This window comes from Sarcophilus harrisii, chromosome 3, assembly GCF_902635505.1.
Source record: "Sarcophilus harrisii chromosome 3, mSarHar1.11, whole genome shotgun sequence".
Taxonomy (NCBI): Eukaryota; Metazoa; Chordata; class Mammalia; order Dasyuromorphia; family Dasyuridae; genus Sarcophilus; species Sarcophilus harrisii.
In genome coordinates this window covers 400,104,185-400,125,921 of record NC_045428.1, presented here as the reverse complement: position 1 = coordinate 400,125,921, position 21,737 = coordinate 400,104,185, and the positions used below count along the sequence as shown (strand labels likewise).

General features: G+C 32.5%; 1 protein-coding gene across 5 annotated transcripts in view; it reads left to right on the top strand.

Moving 5' to 3' along the window:
• MAP3K20 (mitogen-activated protein kinase kinase kinase 20) overlaps positions 1 to 21,737 on the top strand; it is a 221,045-nt gene that overhangs the window by 88,466 nt on the left and 110,842 nt on the right. For all 5 annotated transcript variants that reach the window (XM_023499294.2, XM_023499291.2, XM_012544823.3 and 2 more), the window contains exons 3-5: positions 5,758 to 5,845; positions 15,423 to 15,524; positions 20,616 to 20,681. In XM_023499294.2, the coding sequence (XP_023355062.1) occupies positions 5,758 to 5,845; positions 15,423 to 15,524; positions 20,616 to 20,681 (256 nt within the window). The remainder of the gene's footprint in view (positions 1 to 5,757; positions 5,846 to 15,422; positions 15,525 to 20,615; positions 20,682 to 21,737) is intronic.

The following is a 21,737-nucleotide window of genomic DNA, read 5'->3' as shown; positions in this document are numbered from 1 at the left end:
CTAGGTGTGATGGTGCCCTTGGCAATCCTTGTCCTTGGAAAGGTTCAGGCTGGTGGGTCATTTGAACTTGGGAGTTCTGAATTGCATTAGACTGAGCCAAGAATCACCTTCTTCCCTTCTCTAAGATATTGCTAGAGGATTTGCAAAATGAGTAAGTATTAAGTATGCAAAAAAACCATGAGTATTGTGAGTCTTTTATGGGAGGTGATAGGGTAGGGAAGCAGTCTTCTCAAAGAGGAGCAAACTAGCTCAGGTTGGAGCCAGACAGAGCAAATATCCAGTGCTGATTGTCAATTGGTTTGGACCTATGAATGGTTGTTGTATTTTCAGCAAGAACAAGATAGGAAGACCCAGTCTCAAAACAAAACAAAACAAACAAACAAAAACCCTTAAACTTCTCTCTGACTGAAAAAAACCACAGTGTATCCATTAATACTCAGTCTCCAAATTAGATTTTATACTCATCCACAGTGAGCTAATGAAGCTAAATTCCAAGTCTAGGACTGGGGGTTATATAATTGATTGTACTACTACCATACTTAAGGGACACAAAGGTAGTAAATCGTATATATATATTGTCAGAAAGAATATTGAAAACTTCCATCCTTTACAATCTCCTATTCCCCTTCTCTGAGTAAACATTTACTAATTTAAATGGATATCTACAATATCTATAATCTTACTCTCACTTTGAATAATATTATTACCTGATAGGAAGAAAATCAAAAAAAAAAATGCTTCTTTCCTTCTCTGTGACATCATTGGAGAATTTGCAAAATGATTTAAATGGAGTACATAATAACAGCTAAAAGAAACAGATATTCCAAAAAAGGGTATACCTGTCTTAAGCACCACTTAATGGTGGTAGGTAGAAAATATAGGAACTCTCCAAATTCATTATACGTTTATAAGGATTAGGATATGATTTTTAGAGGTCCTGGGGCAAGTGAAGAAATAGTTTCATTCAATGGGTTGACCATTCCTGGGAAGGACTAAAATCCATAATCATGCTTTCTAAGATCCTCGGGGAATCATACTTCTAGGAGCATATTTTTGAAGACCTGACTAAGCTACTTCAAATGATTCTGAAATATAAGGGAATTTATGACATTCTTTACTATGATCAGAGGTTGTCAAATTCCACCGGACCTTAAGTCAGGAAGACTCATCTTCTTGAATTTTTATCTGTCCTTAGACACTTACTATCTGTGTGATCCTGGGCAAGTCATTTAACCCTGTTTGCCTCAGTTTCCTCATATGTAAAATGATCTGGAGAAGGAAATGGCAAACTACTCCAGTAATTCTATCATGAAAATCTAAAAATGGGGTTACAAAGAGTTGAACATGACCGAATAACCACAAATCAATATAGAACTACAGGAATCTATTTCTATTTTATGTTTGACACCTCCAGATGGCTCTGGAGGATACAGTGAGACTGGTGACTTTGCACAGTCTTGCCTTACTTAAATCCAATTCACTTGCAAGTTAAGATATCACTTTTTTGATATCATTGGTACTCTTTGTGAATGAAGAACAAACAACAGCAACAATTCATTGGCTCAATGGTGATCTAGGTTAGAACTTTTCCCTTTCCTTCACTGCATTCTCTGTCTGAAGATTTACAACTATAGAATGATGAAAGAAATAACCACAAAAGTAACCTGACAATCTTTCCTTAAGACAGAAGTTATATATCTTTGGCTCTTTTAAAAAAAAATCTATATTTCTGATATAATCAGAGAATTCTTATTGTGGAAACTCCTTACCAATGCAGATCTGCAAGTGGGCTATTTAATTACAGATAGTCTTATAAAGAGTTGCCCAGGACAATAAGAAATAAAGTGACTTGCCTGTGGTTACTCAACTAGTAGATGTCATAGACAGAATTTGAAAGCCAGGTCTTCCTGATTCTAAGGCCAATCCTATGTCCAAGTATGCCTTGTTGCCTTTTTGTACCCTTTGACACACAGAATTAAACATTTGGAGCCAAAAGAGATATTGGAGATTATTTCTTTTTAACCCTTCATTCTACAGGGTTGATGTTTAATGTTTTAATGACTTGGTCACAACCGTAGTAAATAGCAAAGGTGGGAAATCTAATCCATATTCTGTAACTCAAAATCCAGTATTCTTTGTAGTTTCATCCTACCTTGTTGCAATGCCAGGCCATGATTAGAGTAGTGGAGTCTCCAAAATCTCCATAAAGTGAGAAAACAATTGCTAAGTGAGGAGATAAGCCAGTCTTGAACAAGATAAAAGATGTGAATCTAACCAGTAGACTTGATTATTTGAATCATCCTAAATATCAGTAAGGTGATTTCAGTGTCTTTCCTTTCTTCCACAAAAGGGCTGAATTTCCTTTCCCCTAAATGTGTTTAAGAGAATGTGGTATTTCTAAACTAAATTTAAATAGACTTAGGTATGTATAAGACATATGAATTTAAGAAACATATCTAATTTAAGTTAGGCAAACCTGAAAACCTGTAAAGAGATTGCAAATTCAACCAGTAATTCATTGTTTTTCTTAAAGAAATAAGGATATGACTGAAATTAGGGGAAAAAAAGCTTGTGAAATGAGGGCAAGAGGATAATACTCAACATTTACTAATTCAATGTTCTGTGGAAGATCTTTCCAAAGGATTACACAAGAAGGGAGTTAAAACCACGAGACTTACTAGGATCCATCTTAGTAGTGGAGGCTGATGCAACAGAAATCATAAATCTTTCTACAAGTTAAATCGTCAACATCAAAAATCCAATCTATAACAATCCATGAACCTGTTGCTCTATTTGTAAGGTATAGACAGAAACCAAAAATGACCATCTTCTTGTGTTAATAGATCCTTGGTTCCAGATTTATTACTATAATAGTGGGACTTCCTAACTACCTGAGTAGACTCAACTCCATGATTTTATAAGGCACATCTAAATGGGCTTTTTGATTACTAAATTGTTTATTATTATTTCATAAGACTTTGTATTTACATTCTATTCAGAAGTTTTCAAAGAGTTTTATGTACATTATTCCATTGGATCATCCTAGTATACAGAACAATAGTGATGTTAGCTATCTATATACAACAGTGAAAGCTTAGCTATCAATAAGTTCAATATGAGTCTATAGTGATTGTCAGCAAATCATTCATTCTGATTCCACAGGATCATAAAGTTTTGGTGGTTTTTTATTTGTTTTTTGTTGTTGTTGTTGTTGTTGTTGTTGTTGTTGTTGTGTTTTTTTGGAGTTTTTTTGGGTTTTTTTTGGTATAGGAAGATCTTTAAATAACCATAGTCCAACTCCCACATTTTATATATGGGAATATTGAACCCTATAGAAGTGCCCAACATCACAAAGATAATACATAGTATGCAAACCCAGTTCTGTTGATGCTAAATCTAATGTTGTTTCTCATATACCATATTAGACTTTCAAAGGACAATGATTACCATGTTAGGATTATTGAAGTATGCCCATTTTTAATTTTAATTTTTTAAATTAAATTTAGAATTTAATTCTAATTTTAATAACCCAGATATATTAGCAAAAGGATGCTTTTAAAAGCATTTTGTTTTGTTAATATTTATCTATATTTGCGTAAAATATTATTTATTTAGTACTATTTAATTATAATTTATATAATATATACATAATATAATAAATCATAAAATATAAATAAATATTTATAAAATAAAATTAATTCATGAATTCTGTTCATGAATATATAATATATAATAAACATATAATATAAATGTGATTATATAATCATAAATTTGTATTTATGAGTGTATATTTATTTATATTAATTTTCCCAATTACATTTTTAAAATTTTAATGTTCATTTTTAAAAATTTGAGCTTCAAATTCTCTCCTGCTTGCCCACCCCTCCAAATTTCTTGAGAAAGTAAGCAGTGTGAAATCAGTTATACATTTGAAGTCATGCAAAGTGTATTTCTATAATTGCCATGTTGCAACACACACAAATAAAGAAAGTAAAAAAATTATACTTCAATCTGCATTCAGTTTATCAGTTCTCTCTTTGTAGGTGGATAGCATTTTTCATCATTGATCCTTTGGAATTGCCTGGGATCATTGTCTGTCAGAATAACTAAATCATTTGCAGTCATTGTTACAGTATTGCTGTTACTACGTACAATGTTCTCTGGGCTCTGCTCCCTTCACTTTGCATCAGTTCATATAAGACTTCCGAGGTTTTTGTGAAACCATCCTTCTCATCATTTCTTATAGAACAATAGTATTCCATCACAATCATATAACACAACTTATTCAGCCATTCCCTAATTGTTGAACATCCCCTCAGTTTCTAATTCTTTGCCACCACAAAAAGTTTTGCTGTAAATATTTTTGTACAAAGAGATAATTTCCTCTTGTCTTTGATCTCTTTAGATACAAACTTAGTAATGATATTGTGGGGTCAAAGGATAGACACAGTTCTATAGCCCTTTGGGTATATTTCCAAGTTGTTTTCCAGTATAGTTACACCAGTTCACAACTCCACCAGAAGTGCATTAATATCTCTATTTTTCCACATCTCCCCAGCATTTGTCATTTTCCTTTTCTGTCCTGTTAGCTAATCTGATAGATGTTAAATGATATCTTAGAATTGTTTTGATGTGCATTTCTCTAGTTAATATTGGTTAAGATATTTTTATGTGATTGTTGATAGTTTTAATTTTTCTTCTGAAAACAACCTGTTAATATCTTTTGACCATTTATCAACTGGGGAGTGGCTCATATTTTCATAAATTTTGCTCAGTACCTTATGTATTTGAGAAATGAGGCTCTAATTTACTTAACTGTAAAAAAAAAATTCCCCCCTCAGTTTCTTACTTTCCTTCTAATTTTGATTGCATTAGTTTTGTTTGTGCAAAATCTTTTTAATATCATGTGATCAAATTATATTTTGTTTCCCATTAACTTGTTTTATTTGATCATAAATTCTTCCCTTACTCAGAAATCTGAAAGGCTTCAGTGCTCCCCTAATACATCTTCCTTTATACTTAAGTCATTTATTCATTTTGACATTATCTTTGTATAGTGTAAGATGATGGTCTATGTATAGTTTTTGCCAAACTGCTTTCCATTTTTCTCAGCAATCTTTGTCAAATGGTGAGTTCTTGATCCAAAACCGTGGATTTTTGAGTTTATCAAACATTAGGTAACCATGGTCATTTGCTACTGTGTATTGTGTACCTAATTTATTCCACAGACAAAAGGATATTTTTAGAATTTATTTCTGTTGCTACAAAAGAGGAAACTCTTTAGACTACTCTGTTGGCTAAGATAAGAACAGTATACTTAACAAAATAAACAAAACAAAGCAAAAATTCTGTTCAGGAAGAAAGACTACAAAGGAATTTTTCATGTATTCCTATACACCAGTCTGGTCTCCAGAAGACATAAACATAACAAAGGTAAAAGTTCTTCAGATATATTACTGAGTTAAAACCTAGGAAACCCCTTACTATAATAACTCTTCAACATATTTTGGCACACTTAGCATTGCAAAAGCACTTACTAATATGTTCCTATTTTACATACTTAATAGAAATTTTTATTTCTTGGAATACTGTAAAAGACAGTTTTTCTAAAGTGAACAGGATTTTGCATAAAGAATTTGTGATATAACAAGAAAAGAAAAGATTAAGATGGTCAGGAATCGGGCAATTCTTATTTATTAGGAATATTGTTTAACTATGAAAATTGTACTTTCAAATTTGTTTTTGATTTTTCAACAGGCAGAAATACTCAGTGTCCTCAGTCACAGAAACATCATCCAGTTTTATGGAGTAATTCTTGAACCTCCCAACTATGGTATTGTAACAGGTAAGAACATCTTTATTAGTATACAAGCTTTTTTTTCCTTTTCACACTTTACAAGGCTTTTTGCTTAAAATATGTTAAAATGCTTAGCACTAGATTCAGTTATGAACTGTATTCTACTGTCAGATGTCACTTTTGTTGCCATAAAGCATTAATAAAACTGATTATATCAATATAATTAAGAATGGTGTTCCTACTTCTACCCATGTTTAATTGTGCTAATTATATCTGAGTAAATGCTATTTAAATGCACTTGCAGCTGCAATACCAATATTTGAAGGTGCTGTTTAACTAAAATTTCATTTAATTAGTTGAAATGAGCGATGCTTTTTGCAACTCTGTGACCTTTTACAAATTAAGATTTCTAGAGCTATTCATGTTATAATTCTTTGCAAGGCATTTTAATCCCATTAGAGCATTCTTACTTCAAGGTCTCTGACATGAGAACAGTATTTTTCACGTTTGGTCATTTGAGTTGATAATGACCTTGATTTAAGTCATCAGTTAATTAGGAGCAGCAGCTTAGAATGAGGTGAACATATATTTTCTAAAATAGAACATATAGAAAATATTGCACCTATTTTTTTGTACTTTATGCTTGTATGTATTTCTATTCTGCAGTAAGAAGCTATTAAGAATATTATGTTGGTTATTATTTCCACAGAATTTAATTTTAAAGAGCTTCTGACATTTCCAGTGAGAAGATCTTTAAAATGGTATGGAGTTAGAGTAATGTAGACTTTATCATGTAGCAAAAGTAAATGTGATCAGCAATTTAATACCTTCTTCTCAATTGCTATTTTAAATTCAGATATCCCACTTTCTTTTAAAGACTGACACAAATAATCTTAGATATTTAGGATTAAGTAGAATGTGGTTGAGTTGTTGAGTTCATCTGTCCACCCTAAGAAAGGATTATATGAGACTTTTCCTTATTCCCCAATATTTCCCTAATTTCCAAAATAACTAATATTTAGTACACATATGGATGGCTAAATAGTGTACATATTAAAAACGTGTACTATTAAATGGAATCTCCTTGAGGACAAACAGTATTTCATTTTTGTCTTTGCATCCAATATGTAGTATACTACCTGATACAGTGTCATCACTTTATAATCTTTTTGATTAATTTGTCACTTACAAGTAAACTATCTTCAAAATATAATTATCCACCTTTTTTATCCTTACATTTTAGATTTTGTAATTTTTGGTACATTCACAGTGGATTAAGCCTTACTCTCCATATTTAGATTCCAGGATCAGAACTCAACAAAATATTTTCATATTCTAGGGGGATTTAGGAGAAAATTATAATTTAAGGGAAAGACATAACCAGTCCAATACCATCCCAGTGATTTACACATGGAAACTATTTTGTAAACGCTTGTTGAATTGATTTGTATCAATCATTTAGATAAAAACATCCCTGGAGTACTCCTATATTGTATATTAAAGAAAGATGAATGGACTCTAAAAAAGCTGCCTCAATTAGTTTACAATCAAATCAATGTCATATGTATAGCAAAAGCAGTAGTACCAGTAGTATTAGTAGTCATTGTAATAGTGACAGTAGGACCAGCAGTAGTAATAATAGAAGTAATAGTAGTGATGGTAGTTTATTAGCAGTAGTAATAGTAGCAATAGTAGGAAGAAGAGGAGTAGCAGGAGGAGGAGGAGGAAGAACAGAAGTAGTAACAATAGCAATAGTGGTAGTGTCAACAGCTATATAGTACCAGTAATAGCATATCCAGGATGCTATATACTGAGCCAAGCTACTTCTCAACTGATTAAAAATGGGAAAATACAGGCATACCCAGACATAAGTTGCACAGAACTTTTTTCCCAAATTCCTTATATAGAATTCAGATGTCTCCATTTTTCTTCTTGTCAGCATCTTTATATCATTAAATTTGGATTATTGCCTAATATGTTGAATTTTTAAAGTTATCTGTGGATTTTTAATTGCTACAATATTAATTATATGCATAGCATTTGTGCTCTGCATTAACTTGAAAAGCTATCTCCTGCTGGCAAAGAGTGACATTTATGAGGGAAATTTAAATTTTTTGAACTTTAAAATACTAAATGTCCACTCATGTCATCATCATTACAAAAATCACCACTATCGTAATCATCTCTGATAGTTTTCTGTTTTTTTCTCCTTTTCTCTTACTTTTTTATATTCCTTGTTCTTCTTAAACTTAATTTGTAGAACTGCATCTGGTTTGATGACTCTAAGGCAGGATTATACCTATGTCACCTATATGACACATGAAAGTGTGCAACATTAAAGGGATTGATGCTCTTTTGTTTAAGTAAATCAAAAACCTTTCCTTCATCTTCTTTGGGCATTTGAGAGAAAGACTTTCATTTAAATAAAAGGAGAAACTATTTCTGGTGTTGTTTGAAGAGAAAGAAATAAAAATGGGGCTGGAGGAAGGGTGTGGATTGCTTAATGACTGTAGCTAAGACAGTGTCACATTTCTATCTATCTCCCCTCACATCTAAAAATGTCTAATCATGTTTTCCTTGGTAGATATGCTTCATTTTATTTTTTCATTAATAATATAGTAGGCCAAAGCTTTTATTTCATCCAATCCCATAGAAGGATAGCAAAATGTAAAGAGCACTGGATTTAGCGTCAAAAAACAGTGGTTCAAATTCTTACTTTGCTATTTACTTCTGGCATGAAATGGGGCAAATAAACCTCAGATCCTCAGTCTTCTCACCTATAAAATAAGAGTTTAGAATTTGGTTACCCCTAATTATCCCTTCCAGATCCAAATCTTGTAATCATCTGTGATCTCTGTCCCTCCATCCTATTCATAACACACTTCTAGGGAGGATTCCTTTTCTAGAATATAAATTCATAGGATCATAGATTTAGAGCTGGAAGAGACCTAGGCTGTCATTGAGAACAATCCCCTAATTTTAAAGATAAGGAAATTGCTACTCAGAGAAATTAGCCAATTTGCATAAGATTCTATGATGAGTGTTTGAGGCAGGATTTGAACCCCAGTTCTCCTGGTTCCAACTCCAGTACTCTCTACACTATACCTTACAGACTTTCAATTGATCTTAAGAAGTCTTATTTTCTGTTTCAATTTAGAACAAACAAATAAGTCAGCATTGCAGCATGCATTTAACATTTTTTTTTTTTTAAAACAAGAGAGACAAAGTTTAAGAGTTGAAGTTCCATGAGGTTACTAGAGTAACCTCTGAGCCAGAAGGCATTTCCCCCCATTACCAGAAAGCAGATGTTTATCTTCCTGCCCTTATATTTATAATATTTTTTTCAACCATCAGTCAAAAGCATTGCATGAACTTTTCCAACATACCTTTCATAAACTCAAGACCCAATCAGAATAAGATATCTACTTCATTGCCTTTTCAGCATAAACCAAGTTATTGAAAGAAAAAATGTTAGATGGACAAAAAACCCCACATAAAATAGGTTGATATGATATGATGTAAATCCAACTTAGACAGCTTCTAGTTACTGTTAGGTAGTTTTGCCTTTTTGTTAGACTTAGAAGGAAGTTATAGTATTTCCAATTTATTCCGTTTTTAGGTGATGGAAAAGATTGATGCAGAAAACCATAGTCACTTTTAATTAGAATTTGAAGGGGGGAAATTCTTATGAAAGGATTTTGTTTGGGTTTGTTTTATTTTTGTTCATTTTTATAAAAGTTCTTTGGATTGTTACTATCAGCACAAAATGAAATTCATCTGCCTTTTTACCAAGCCAAAAAATCCTGCATTTCTTTAAGTTTCAATTGTACTGTATTTTGGTGGAACTGAAGCTATCTTGTTAGAGATGGATGAACTACCCTGCTGTTACATTCTGTGGAGTTTTTGTTTTTCATTTAACAGCTTCTGCATTTCTGATGTTGGTGAGTGTTTTCACCCAGATGAGCAAATGCAAAACTGTACAACAAATCTCTGAAAGTTGCCTATTCCTTTTTTCTTCTCAGCTGTTGCCAAAAATGTTGGCTCAACTTATTCTCCAAGTTAGTAACAAGCTGTTGCCTCTGGGAGAAGCACTCTAATCTGTTGACATGAATTCTAGAAAGTAATCTTTTGCCTTGGGGCCTTTGCTTTTGTTGAATACAAATATTCAGCTCTATATCTTCTGGTGAGACTTTCTTTTGGAATGTGAAGAAGCTTGAGATAGAGAGGATAAGAGGTGAGCCAAGAGAAATATGGGTCTGGCTCTTTATCAAAAATAAAAGAAAATTTGATTTGCAAATAGAGCTTTAAGCCTCCAAAATAGAAACCTCAATCAAACAGAAAATCTTGTCTTTTCTACTTGAAGGGCAGGAGATAGCTGTGTTACTAAATATTACTTGTTTTATCATCTCTTGCTTCCCCACTCTAAGTAATGTGGGGATAATCAGAAAAGAGCCTGATCTATTTATTGAAAATATCCAATTAACTTAAAATTAAAAGTTTTACGCCTTTGTTTGAAGGACACACCTCTTAAAAGCAAACCTAATCCTTAGAAGACAATCATAAGATTTCCTTGAGAACTCTCAATAGAGTGCTAAATTAACTGGTGGACCTTGCACCCTCAGACAAAAGGCCATACCTGTAATCCTATCAACTTTACTGTGGTATAGAACGTCATCGAATCAAGATTCCCTACCTTTTATACTTCTTTCTAGAAGACAGAGACTAACCCTGTGATTTCAGTGAAATAGAGAACTCCCAGATCAGGAAATGCCCTCTACCATTGTACATTATTATCTTCCCTGCAATTTGTGGTCATCTAATTGTTTGTTATTTGTTCTTTGGTTCTCGAAGAGGACCATGACATAAGAGAAGTGATTCTAGGACATGCAAGTGAATTGGATCTAAGTGAGGGAGGTCTGTGCAAAGTCATGAACCTTACAGTCTCCTCCAGAGTCATCTGGGTCTAGTGGCCACATACAGATCAGGAGAACTAGAGAAGGCCTTTAATAGGTCTTGATTTGACTGAGGAATCCTCCAATCAGGTCTTGCCCATGGAAAACATAGCCAAGTATGTATCAAAGGTAGGACTTGAAATCAGGTGACCCAACTCCAAAGACCTTGAAATGTTGTTTCACATTCCTCTTTTTGCTAGTAGCAATTATTTAGAAATGGACAATTAAATAGTGTGATGAATAGAGTACTGGACCTGGAGTTAGGATGGCCAGAGTTCAAATCTAGCCTCAGATACTTACTAGCTATGTAATCCCAATAAATCACTTAACTCTATTTGCCTCAGTTTGTTCATAAACTTCATAAACTGAAGAAGGAAATGGTAAACCACAATAGTATTTTTGCCAAAAAGAAAAAGAAAAATATTTCCAGCAAAGGTGGAAGACAAAAATTAATTAGACTCCTGATGGCTGCTTGACTGTTAGGTGACTAACAACTCTAACAAAACATGGAGAAATACATTTATCTATAGAGTTTTATAAATGAAGTGGCTCACTGGATAGAATGGTGGGCCTGAAGTTAAGAAGACTCATTTTTATGAATTTAAATCTGACTTCAGATGCTTACTAGCTGTGTGACCCTGGACAAGTCACTTAATCCTGTTTGCTTCAGTTTTAAAATAATTTATACTTTTTTATAAATGAGATGAAGAAGGAAATGGCAAACCGCTCTAGTATTTTTAATATGAAAACTCCAAATGGGGTTGCAGAGTCAAGAGCAGGGCTAAAAATGACTGAACAACAAATACTTTTAGGGCAAAATGCAAAAGAAGCTTATCAGGTAAGGCTCTTCAGCCATTTTCCTTATTTGTGAGGTTGACAAGTTGTCAAGTGATTTGGGGAAGAAGGAGAATGTTTAAGTTGTGAAGTAATCTTGATGTCTCACACCCAAAATTAGGGTTTTTTTTTTTTTTCTCACAGGGGTGCTTCTCTATGGTTAATTTCATGAAACGAACCAAAGGCCTAAGATAATGGAAAGCTCTATTTGAGATGAAGTAAGACTTAGAATCTCTTTTCATTTATACAACTGTGCCAACTACATTTCTTTGACCTGTAAGGATAGTGTCTCTGGCACAGCACAAAGGTTTGTTGCATTTCTTTCACTCAACTTTGGTTCTGGAGGACTAATTTTAAAGAATACTATACACTTTCTAACAGAGAAGTGATAAGCTAAATACCTAGAAGCAGAATACACATTTTTACATATGATCAATGGGAGAGTGTTTTTCTTTATTGTATATTTGTTACAAGAGTTTTATTTTTTTTTTCAGTTGGAAAAAGGAGGCAAGGAGAAAAACAAATGCTTGTTACTTGAAAAAAATAATTTAATAAAAAAAGCAAATTAAAAAGAAAGTCTCTATATTCTTAAATATGCTCTCAATACATATGTAGATTATACTTATAAATATTTTATGAAGATGGGAAAGTAAGCAAATTTGACAATAGTTATTGTTTTCCATCTCTGTTTCCATTAGATGGTATATTTCCTTTAATTTTTTTTAATCATTTGGTAGCTTCCACTTCTTATTTTTCTCTAGGACCTACCTAATGTAATTTGCATTAGTCCATTTACTCTTCTTGTCTTTGTTTTGTTAATGACAAATCTAATTTTTCAAACAGATGTTAGAATATCAATATAATGGATCCATTGTCATTAATGGAAAGAATAATTCATTATGAAATCTTGGCTGATCTTTTCCAGTTTTCATCTGTTTGTTTTCTTCACCATTTCATGCTTAGTTTCTGATCAAACTGAACCACTGGTAACACTTTTTGGTAAACTTGCCTTTTTTCTATAGATGCTTACTGGTTTTTGTTCCATAAAATTTTTTTATGTGGGGGTTAAGTGACTTGCCCAGCATCACATAGTAAGTGTCAAGAATCTATGATTAAATTTGAACTTAGGTCTGCTTAACTCCAATACCAGTTCTCTATCCAGTATGTTACCTAGCTGTACTTATAAAATTTTCTTAATAAATTAAATTTTAATCTTGTGTTAATCTTATCTGCCATATGTCTTCCCTTGACAAGAAAATCAAGTTTTCCTAATTACAGAGATTTCTAGGCTCTTGGGTCATTTTATTGCGGCATTTGCTTTTTTTTTTTTTTTTTTTTTTTTTTTTTGCTGAGGCAATTGAGGTTAAGTGACTTGCTCAGGGTCACCCAGCTAGGAATTGTCAAGTGTCTGAGATCAGATTTGAACTAGGGTCCTCCTGATTTCAGAGCTGATTCTCTATCCACTGCGCTACTAGTTAGCATTTGCTTTTTATAGATTAATTTCCTTACTAAATGGTCAGAGTATGTATTGATATCTGTTATTTTATCTATTTCCAATTTTTTCAACATAAATTGTTTAAATAGGTCAGATTAGAATTGCTTTGGTTTTATGTTCTATTTCACATTTTTATCCTTTCTTCTAATTTGTATTAATTTTCTAAGTGGATGGTATTTACATAGAAAGATGATTGAAAAGCACTCTTACATTAGTAATCCAAGTTGTTTATTACAAGTTAAGATATGATTAAATTCCTTTGAAATGGTGCCGGGTAGTTCTTGCTATGCCCAGAATCTCACACTCTAAAAAAAAAACAATATGTGAGAATCTTCTCTATAGTCTATAAGTCTTTGGCCCTTATTCTTTCTTATTATTTAGCCATCTTTTCCTATATACATGTACGTGTGTGTGTGTGTGTGTGTGTGTGTGTATACCTCTCCATATATATATGAATATGTAGAAATACATATATTTTCATACATACATGTGCGTATGTGTGTGTATATATACACATATGCACATACACACACACAGAGCTAAGCTCTTTCATAGTGTCTTTTACATTGAAGTCACTGAGTATCAAAATATATGTTAATTAAATCTATGGATTCTTATTAACTTTGTAGAATTTTTCTCCCTCTTCATGCTTCAATAAATGTTGGCTCTTAAGATGCAATTATCTTCATTGTAGTCTTTTTATAAATGTTCATCAAGAATGCTTTCATGATATGTCAAAATACCCCTTGAAATCATGTTACTAGATATTTATTGAAGCCTGATTAAAAGCAAATCCACAAAATCTTTTATTCACCTCTCCAAAAGGACCATGGGATAGCCTTCCATTTAACTGCAACTTCTATTTGCCTTTTTAATAGAGATGTTTTCTTTAGCAATGTGTCCCCTGAAAAAGAAAGATCAACCAACAATTAAGTTTATATTAATAGATGATCTAAATATTATATGATTTTAGCAACCTTTGCTACCATTCTGCAGAAGCATAGAGGCCTTTACACAGTCATGATGGTCTTTTCATACTTTTCTGTGTTTTATGGTTTGCTGTTGCCAAATAATTCATGACTTAGTGGCCAGGCTATGAGAGATTATCTCTTCTGAATTTAGCTAAATTGGTTTTAGGAAGCATGGGGGTTGCTGGGATTCTGTGTGTAGCTTGTTGTACTTGCTAGAACCTACCTAAAGATATAGCCCTTAAGAACCAAGGCTTACCATTATACCATGAAAAGATATTGGAATACTATTTTATGGAAAATTTCATGTCCTTTGCCTTTTGCAAAGATACTTTTCTATTTTCGAAAAAATGAAATTATGTGTGAACAAGATGAGGTGAGATCTTTCAAGACAGTTGTGAAAATCGAGTAAGGCTTCATCTACTTCAAAGTTTGAGTAGGCCTGAAGGACTTTGAGCATTGATCCCCTTCCTGCTATGCTCCCATGACATCATTTTCTCCCTATTTCAGTCAAATATGGACAACTATGTACTTTTTGGACAAGTTCAATTTCTTGGGTAGTTCCGGAGTTTAGAATGTAAGATCCTCAACCAATGAGGATGAGGGTGAGTGATGGGAGGGGGTATTTGCATTAGGGATTAAAAGTGTTAACCCTAGCCCCGAAGGTGCTTCCTCCCTTCCAACGCCCACTCCATGGGTGGGACACCCTTCTTACCAGAATGTATAATAAACTTTGCTTTGCTTCTAGAGATCTCTCTAGCTTTTTTTATTAAATGGTGATCCCCTCACAATTTCTGAACCACACATGTGTTATGATAGGGTTAAGTAAGAATCATTAAAATTGTGAAGGGTAAATCTGAAATGCCTCATTTGAGGGACTGTCTTTTTTTTTTTTTCAATTCTGTCCCTTCACATAAACAAAACTTTCAAAAATTAGTCTAATCATTATTCTATATTTGCTCTGATCACATTTAACAATCTGTATAATGAAAACATAAGGTTGTTTTTAATGTTCCTTTTTGCATACATACCTTTTTTCCAAACATACTCTCCTAGGGGCCCTTAATCTTATTTCCTTCATTTCTATATGTAGAGTTTTCTTTCCTTCTTTGACTGTAAATCCATTGAAAATTATTGTGAAAAGTCTGTAATTGTGGCCTTTGAGATATTTTTCTAGAATAGCCTTGATATTTTGAAACCTAAGTATAGTGGATTGTTAAACTTTCTAATATACCTATAAAGTCATTTAGCCAAAACATTTTACTATAGGACTCAGTTCTCTTTTCATATTTCAGGAGGTGAAGGCTTGTTTTTGAATTTTCAAATTCAAGTTTAGAAGAGTATCTATGGTTTAACATGCATATCATTTTTTTCAGAGTATGCTTCCCTAGGATCATTATATGATTACATAAACAGTAATAGAAGTGAAGAGATGGATATGGAGCATATTATGACTTGGGCCACTGATGTAGCTAAAGGTAAGAGAGTTTTATGATTTTAAGCCTATTCTGAAATAAGAATATAAATGAGGAAAATATGCTTTTCCTGCAATAGTGTCTCATGTTCTATTGTACTATATCATTAAATGTCTTTCCCTTTCCATAATAAACATATTAATACTCAATTGATTCCCATAACAAAATTTAAACTTAGTGTCTTCTGCTTTTTTCTTTATTGTTTCCACTTTTTTCTTCCTTTTCCAATTCCTTTTCTATCCTTCTCTGCCTCTCCTTGCTTTTTTCCACTCCACTTTTTCTTTCCTTATCTTCTCATTTATATTTCTTCTTTTCTCTCCAACCAGCACCAACAAATTCAGTGTATCCTAGTATCATATGAGAGGGTAATTGACCATCTTACCATTCTAACTTCTTGACACATTAGATGGAGAAACAATAATGCCATTGTTCTGCAAGACTTAGTTTATTTTCAGGCCCAAAGAGAAACTTATTTATCATTGGATTAGTTCTACCCATTTTGTGTACATGATATATGCTAAAAATAGGAAACACTTTCAAAAAAAATATTATTCATGCTACCATATAAAAACAATTCAGATTTCATTTTATGTTTAATACCATCTTAGACTCTTAGAAATTAAATATTTTTAACTTACAAAATCCCCAGAATACTAGCCAATAAAATGTCTAATCTTTTTTTTCCCCTCATAAATTCAAGTACAACCTAATGCTTTCTAAAGTAATTCAAATTCCATTTATTTTTATCTTTTTTTTTTCCATTTTCACAACTGTGAACCTTTTTGGAGTTTTATTTATAACTATTCAAGTTGCTCTGGAAACAATTTGACCTAAATAATAAAGGCTGATAGTTACATTTGTATTATAGCAACTCCTTGGATGCTAATGTCCAATTTTTTCTTGAAGCAATTAACTCTATGTAACTGATCTAAAGACATCACAGGAGAAATAGTAAATTAATAATCAAAAAGAGTTTGCCTTAGATATTCCATACCTCTGTGACTATGGACAAGTTCTTTACACTTTCTTTATCTGTAAAATGGGAACAATGATACTTACTTTACTTACTTTACATGGTTGTTGAGTGGAACATTTCATATAAGTGAATTGTTATTATTATTATGTAGCAGCTTTCTGTATTCATTTGTATAAAATAACATTTAAAGATGTTTCATGATCAGGAAAGGGAGCAAATCCTACTTGTTTTAATTCATAAGTTATTAGTTGTTCTTCATATTCAAAGATCAAAATGATATCACTATGTAGATTGTATCTAGCTGTGGCTGTGGCTGTGGCTGATCAGACCAATATGAGCTCAGAGGTCTCTACCATACATCAGTCACAAATAGATCATATGAACATTTGGAGTGGAGATGTCTTTAAATGTGCACATCAAAAGAAAAAAAAAGTAAGTTGTTTTGATTATCAAAAGCAACACATTTCTTCAAGAATTATCCTATTTGGGGCTCGGCCTGGAAGATAATGTACCCGGGACTGGTGAATCCTTTCAGAATCCTTTTTAAGGCATTTTGCTATAATATCACAGTCATCTTTCCATGGATTCATATGTTATCAAAAGGGAACTGGCTCATTTTTAAGAAAAGATCAGTGTTAATACAAATCCTGCTGCAACGCAGACCATCTGATTTAGTCTGTCAAAATAACATAAGAATGGCCTCCCTTTCCTGATTTTCCTTTCCTTTACCTAGATTTTCATTTACATTATTCAGTTATATCCATTGTACACAAATAAAAAAATGCATCATGATAAACTTCTCCTAAGTATGAGGATAGCTACAAGCTTCTAGTTATCCCAGAATAGCCCTTCTTCAAGTCTACAAATACTATTTATAGAAATCATTTGGCTTCAAGCTAACATCATAGCCCTTCTCTGGGGAATCCATTGGCAACAGTGCAGGAATAGAAAGACTAAGCAAACCAGGAGAAAATATAGGAAGAGGTAGTTAAAAGAGCACTGAAATTAGAGTAAGAGGACCTGAGTTCAACTTCCAGCTACTGTGCTGAGTTGAACCAAATAATGTCTAAGGACCTCACTAATTCAAAATCCTCTGAACTGACCAGATAGAAGTGTGTCCCATTATTATAAAGGAACATGTAACTATATCCTGGTCCTCAGGGCATTCTCCCTTTGAAATTCCAAAAAGTGTTCTGAACAGTGTTAAAATAATTATAGTAGTAGTGTTAGAATAATTCATCATAGTAATTGCTGTGTTATTTAAATCCATAAATTTCAATATGTCTGGGAGAGAGAAACAACTTTAAGATGTTAAAGTCACATTTTCATAAAAGGAAGAAAGTTGTATCATTTCTCTAAAAAATAGAAGGGAAAAGAGAAGAAACAGTACTATAGTCGTGGTTTTAATCTACTATATAAGAACACATGTAGAATTTACACCTTAGATGGAAGACTTGGTTTTATACTTTCAGGATCAAACATTGTGAGCCTTTGAATTGACTGTCATACCTGCCAAAAGATTTAAGAATTTTCAATACTTTGAGGTGGTGAGAAAGTAAAAGATGAAAAATTCAATGTGACTAAGAATTGTCATATATTTTAAAGTTATGGGTATCTTGTACTTTTCTGATGGGATAGCAACTTAAGAAGGGAGAAGAAAAACCAATAACCTGATCTTAATCACTTATACTAGACATCTATGGATCAATTCTCTAAAAGTATAAAATAACCTTACATTTCCATAAAAATCTCCTCAAAAGACACATATCAAAATCTTCTGTTAACATAGAAAAGATATTATTTCATCTTCAAATATGTAGCATTTTTTAAAAGAAAAAAATTACATAGTAAATATTGATAACTGTAACACTAAATGTATATTTTGTAATAGATTGTATATTGTGTGTGTGTATATGTTCAGTTGTGTTCACTTGTTTCAGTCATGACTAACTCTTTGTGACTTGATTTGGCTAAGATACTGGAGTAGTTTGTCATTTTCTTTTCTAATTCATTTTATAAATTAGGAAACTGAGGCAAACAATATTATATGACTTTAGTCACCCAGCTAGTAAATATCTGAGGCCAGATTTGAACTCATGAAGATGAGTCTTCTTGATTCCAAGCCTACTGCTATACCACCTAGTTGCCCATGTGATATTATGTTTTTTACCTTATTTTTACAGATGTTTTATATTTTGCAATATGCAGGATTATAATATATGTATTTGCTATCATTTCTATAAAATTCTTTAAAATGCAAGTATCAAAATCTTGTTCAGTATTTTAAATTCCCAATCATAATATTATACTGTAGAAATATAAAGTTTATCATGAGTCATTGAAGTTATAGTAACTTATCTAGAAACATGATTCATCGAAAATGTGGATTGCCTTTATATTTAGAATTAAATTCTTTGTAAAGTGTGACATAATTCAAAAGTAATCACATAAGAAATGTTATCTTTGTCTTTTATAGTATTTGAAACAATATTGATTTGCAAGTTTTTTTTTCCAGAAGTTCATCTCAGTTATTATCAGTTTAGTTTTTCTCTTATGTTAAGTTTTTTGTTTTGTTTTGTTTTTTTGCTGAGGCAATTGGGGTTAAATTATTTGCCCAGAGTCACACTGCCAGGAAGTGTTAAGTGTCTGAGGTCAAATTTGAACTCAGGTCCTCCTGACTTCAGGGCTAGTACTCTATCCACTGTGCCACTTAGCTGCCCCCAGTAAGTTAATAGAGGAAAAAGAAAGAAACAAGCAACAAATTCAGTGGGAAAGAATTGGAAATACACTTAAGTTTTATTATTAAAAATTAACAAAGAACTATCTGGGGGGATATACAAACTTGAGCAATTTTATAAGTAAGGAGATATTACTTGGGCTCCCATTTTCTCCTCTTTACATGAAGGGAACATTTGAATAGCTTAAATATAGGGGAAGAAATTTTTCTCCTATTTTTATATTTGCATTTTGCAAAAATAGCACATATCTGTCAGAGCACTTACATACTGTGGAGATAGACAGTATGTAAATTCAGACAGCAAGAGAACAAAAAAAAAAAAAATCACTCCTGGAAAACTGACCCAAATCAGGTATTTTCCACACTAAGTATATTCCTTATTGGGAAAACTTCATTTATTAATTATGTGTTCAATTTATGGAATTAGACTCACTTTTAGCCAAATTATGTAGAAGAGAATTTTTGTTCAAATTTAATTGTAAATTTCTTCAGAAACTAAACCTTTGGGAAAATAATAAAATACTTTATATCTAATTATACATAATATATTTCTATCCAAGTTTCATCATTTGCCTTGTCAATAATAGCTCATTAACTTTTACTCCTTTTCCAAATGCCCAGATGTAATGAATATAAGGAAAGGCAACCCTGGCTGAATCTAGATCAGTTCAGAGACCCAGATGAAACCTTAAAAATTCAGTAAGCAATCTGGATTTTCTAAACATTAAGGATGTTGATTATTTGTAACAATAAACAATGGTAATAGGCATATGTTTAGAAGACTTTAAGTTTTACAATATGTTTTACATACATTTCCATTGTATCTTTACAACAGTCCTTAATCAAGAATTACAAGAACTATCATCATTTCTATTTGAAAGATAAGGGAACTGAGACTTACAAAAGGTTAAGTCATTATAATTTCTTAACCTAAATGAATATGAGATGGGATTTGAATCTAAGTATCCCCAGACCTCAATGCCAGAACTTTTGCTATCATGCTACTTGCACTGCATAGATTCCTCGGTTCATATTTAGCACCTTTGGATTGCTGGTAGTGGAATACCAAATGCCTAAGAAACTTAGTCTTAGGTGACATTTTTGATTGATCACTTTGATCACAGAGGCCTAGATTGATCTAAAACCCAGGAAAAAATGAAGTGCCCATAGACATCATATTTAATCATAAACCAACATGTAACAGATCAAAATATACCAGTGTCACTGTGCCATGATTTCTTGTCTCCACTCTTTATCAATTTTAGAATAACAAGGTGCAAATTTGTGCTGTTATCATCTTTGTTTAAAGAAGCAATGTGGTACTGACATAGTGTCATGAAAATAACATTGGTGATCCTTTTTTCCCTCTCTTCTCCAATAGGAATGCATTATTTACATATGGAGGCTCCAGTCAAGGTGATTCACAGAGATCTCAAATCAAGAAATGGTAAAGTAACCATGTACTTTTAATGTTCTTATTCCTAAGACCATTTTGTAAGTTTCACTTTTTGCATTAATGGTTCTGAGCTCATTCTTGTTTGACAAATCATGTTACTTTTGGATTATTTGGTTTTAGTTTTTCTTAGAGTCACTCACACTTATATGAGCCAAAGTTGTTATGAAAATAGGAAGTAGAACATTCACTGCATCACTTAAAATCTGTCTGAGGGAAAAGGTATTGGTGTTATTTTTTAGTTATGCAGAACTAGCTGGTTTGGTATTTAAAAAGCATTTGATTCCCACATCAATATCTCTGTCATGGCACAGTTTTGTTTTTTTGTTTTTTTTTTTAAATATTTCTTCCACATTAAGGGAATTGCTACCCATCTATTGCCTATAACCTTTAAAATTCTAGTCTTGAACTAGCTGGTGAGATGCCATGCTTGGACAGGTATTCATGTGGTTGGATGTGGGAAGAGGTAGAGATGATTCACTTAACGGGAAGGTGCTAGTGATTTCCTTTCACACCTTTCCCCCATCTAGAAATAAATAAAATCTGAAAAAGGGACAAAAATGGGGCTGGTAGCTGCCACTTTATAATCAAGCAAGTCAAAGCTTCCAATCCATCACTTGTTTTCAGTTAACCATTAGCTTCCCCTTATTTTAGATACTCGTTAAATAAGCTCCCTTAGAATAGGTGCTGTGAGTTTTCTATTTTGTTTACAATGCTTTGCCTAAAATAAATGATTTATTGGACTGTCTTGAATCCAGTGGAAAATATCAAACTTTTAAAGCACTGCTATGACCTAAAATTTTTTAGTTTATACTTGCAATTAATAACAAATCGAGGTGTTTGAAATCTTCCTCTTTAATTTGACTTCTTGGTTACTTAAGAAAGAAAAAAATCAATGTCATCCATCCATTCAATCCACCAAGATTGCTGTGAAAAAAAAAAAAAAAACAAACATTCAGCTCATTGTATCCCATTCCCTGCCTCAACAGGAAAAACTCATAACACCATTTAAAGATTGTTTGAAATCTTGATATTGGTTGTTGTTCTTAA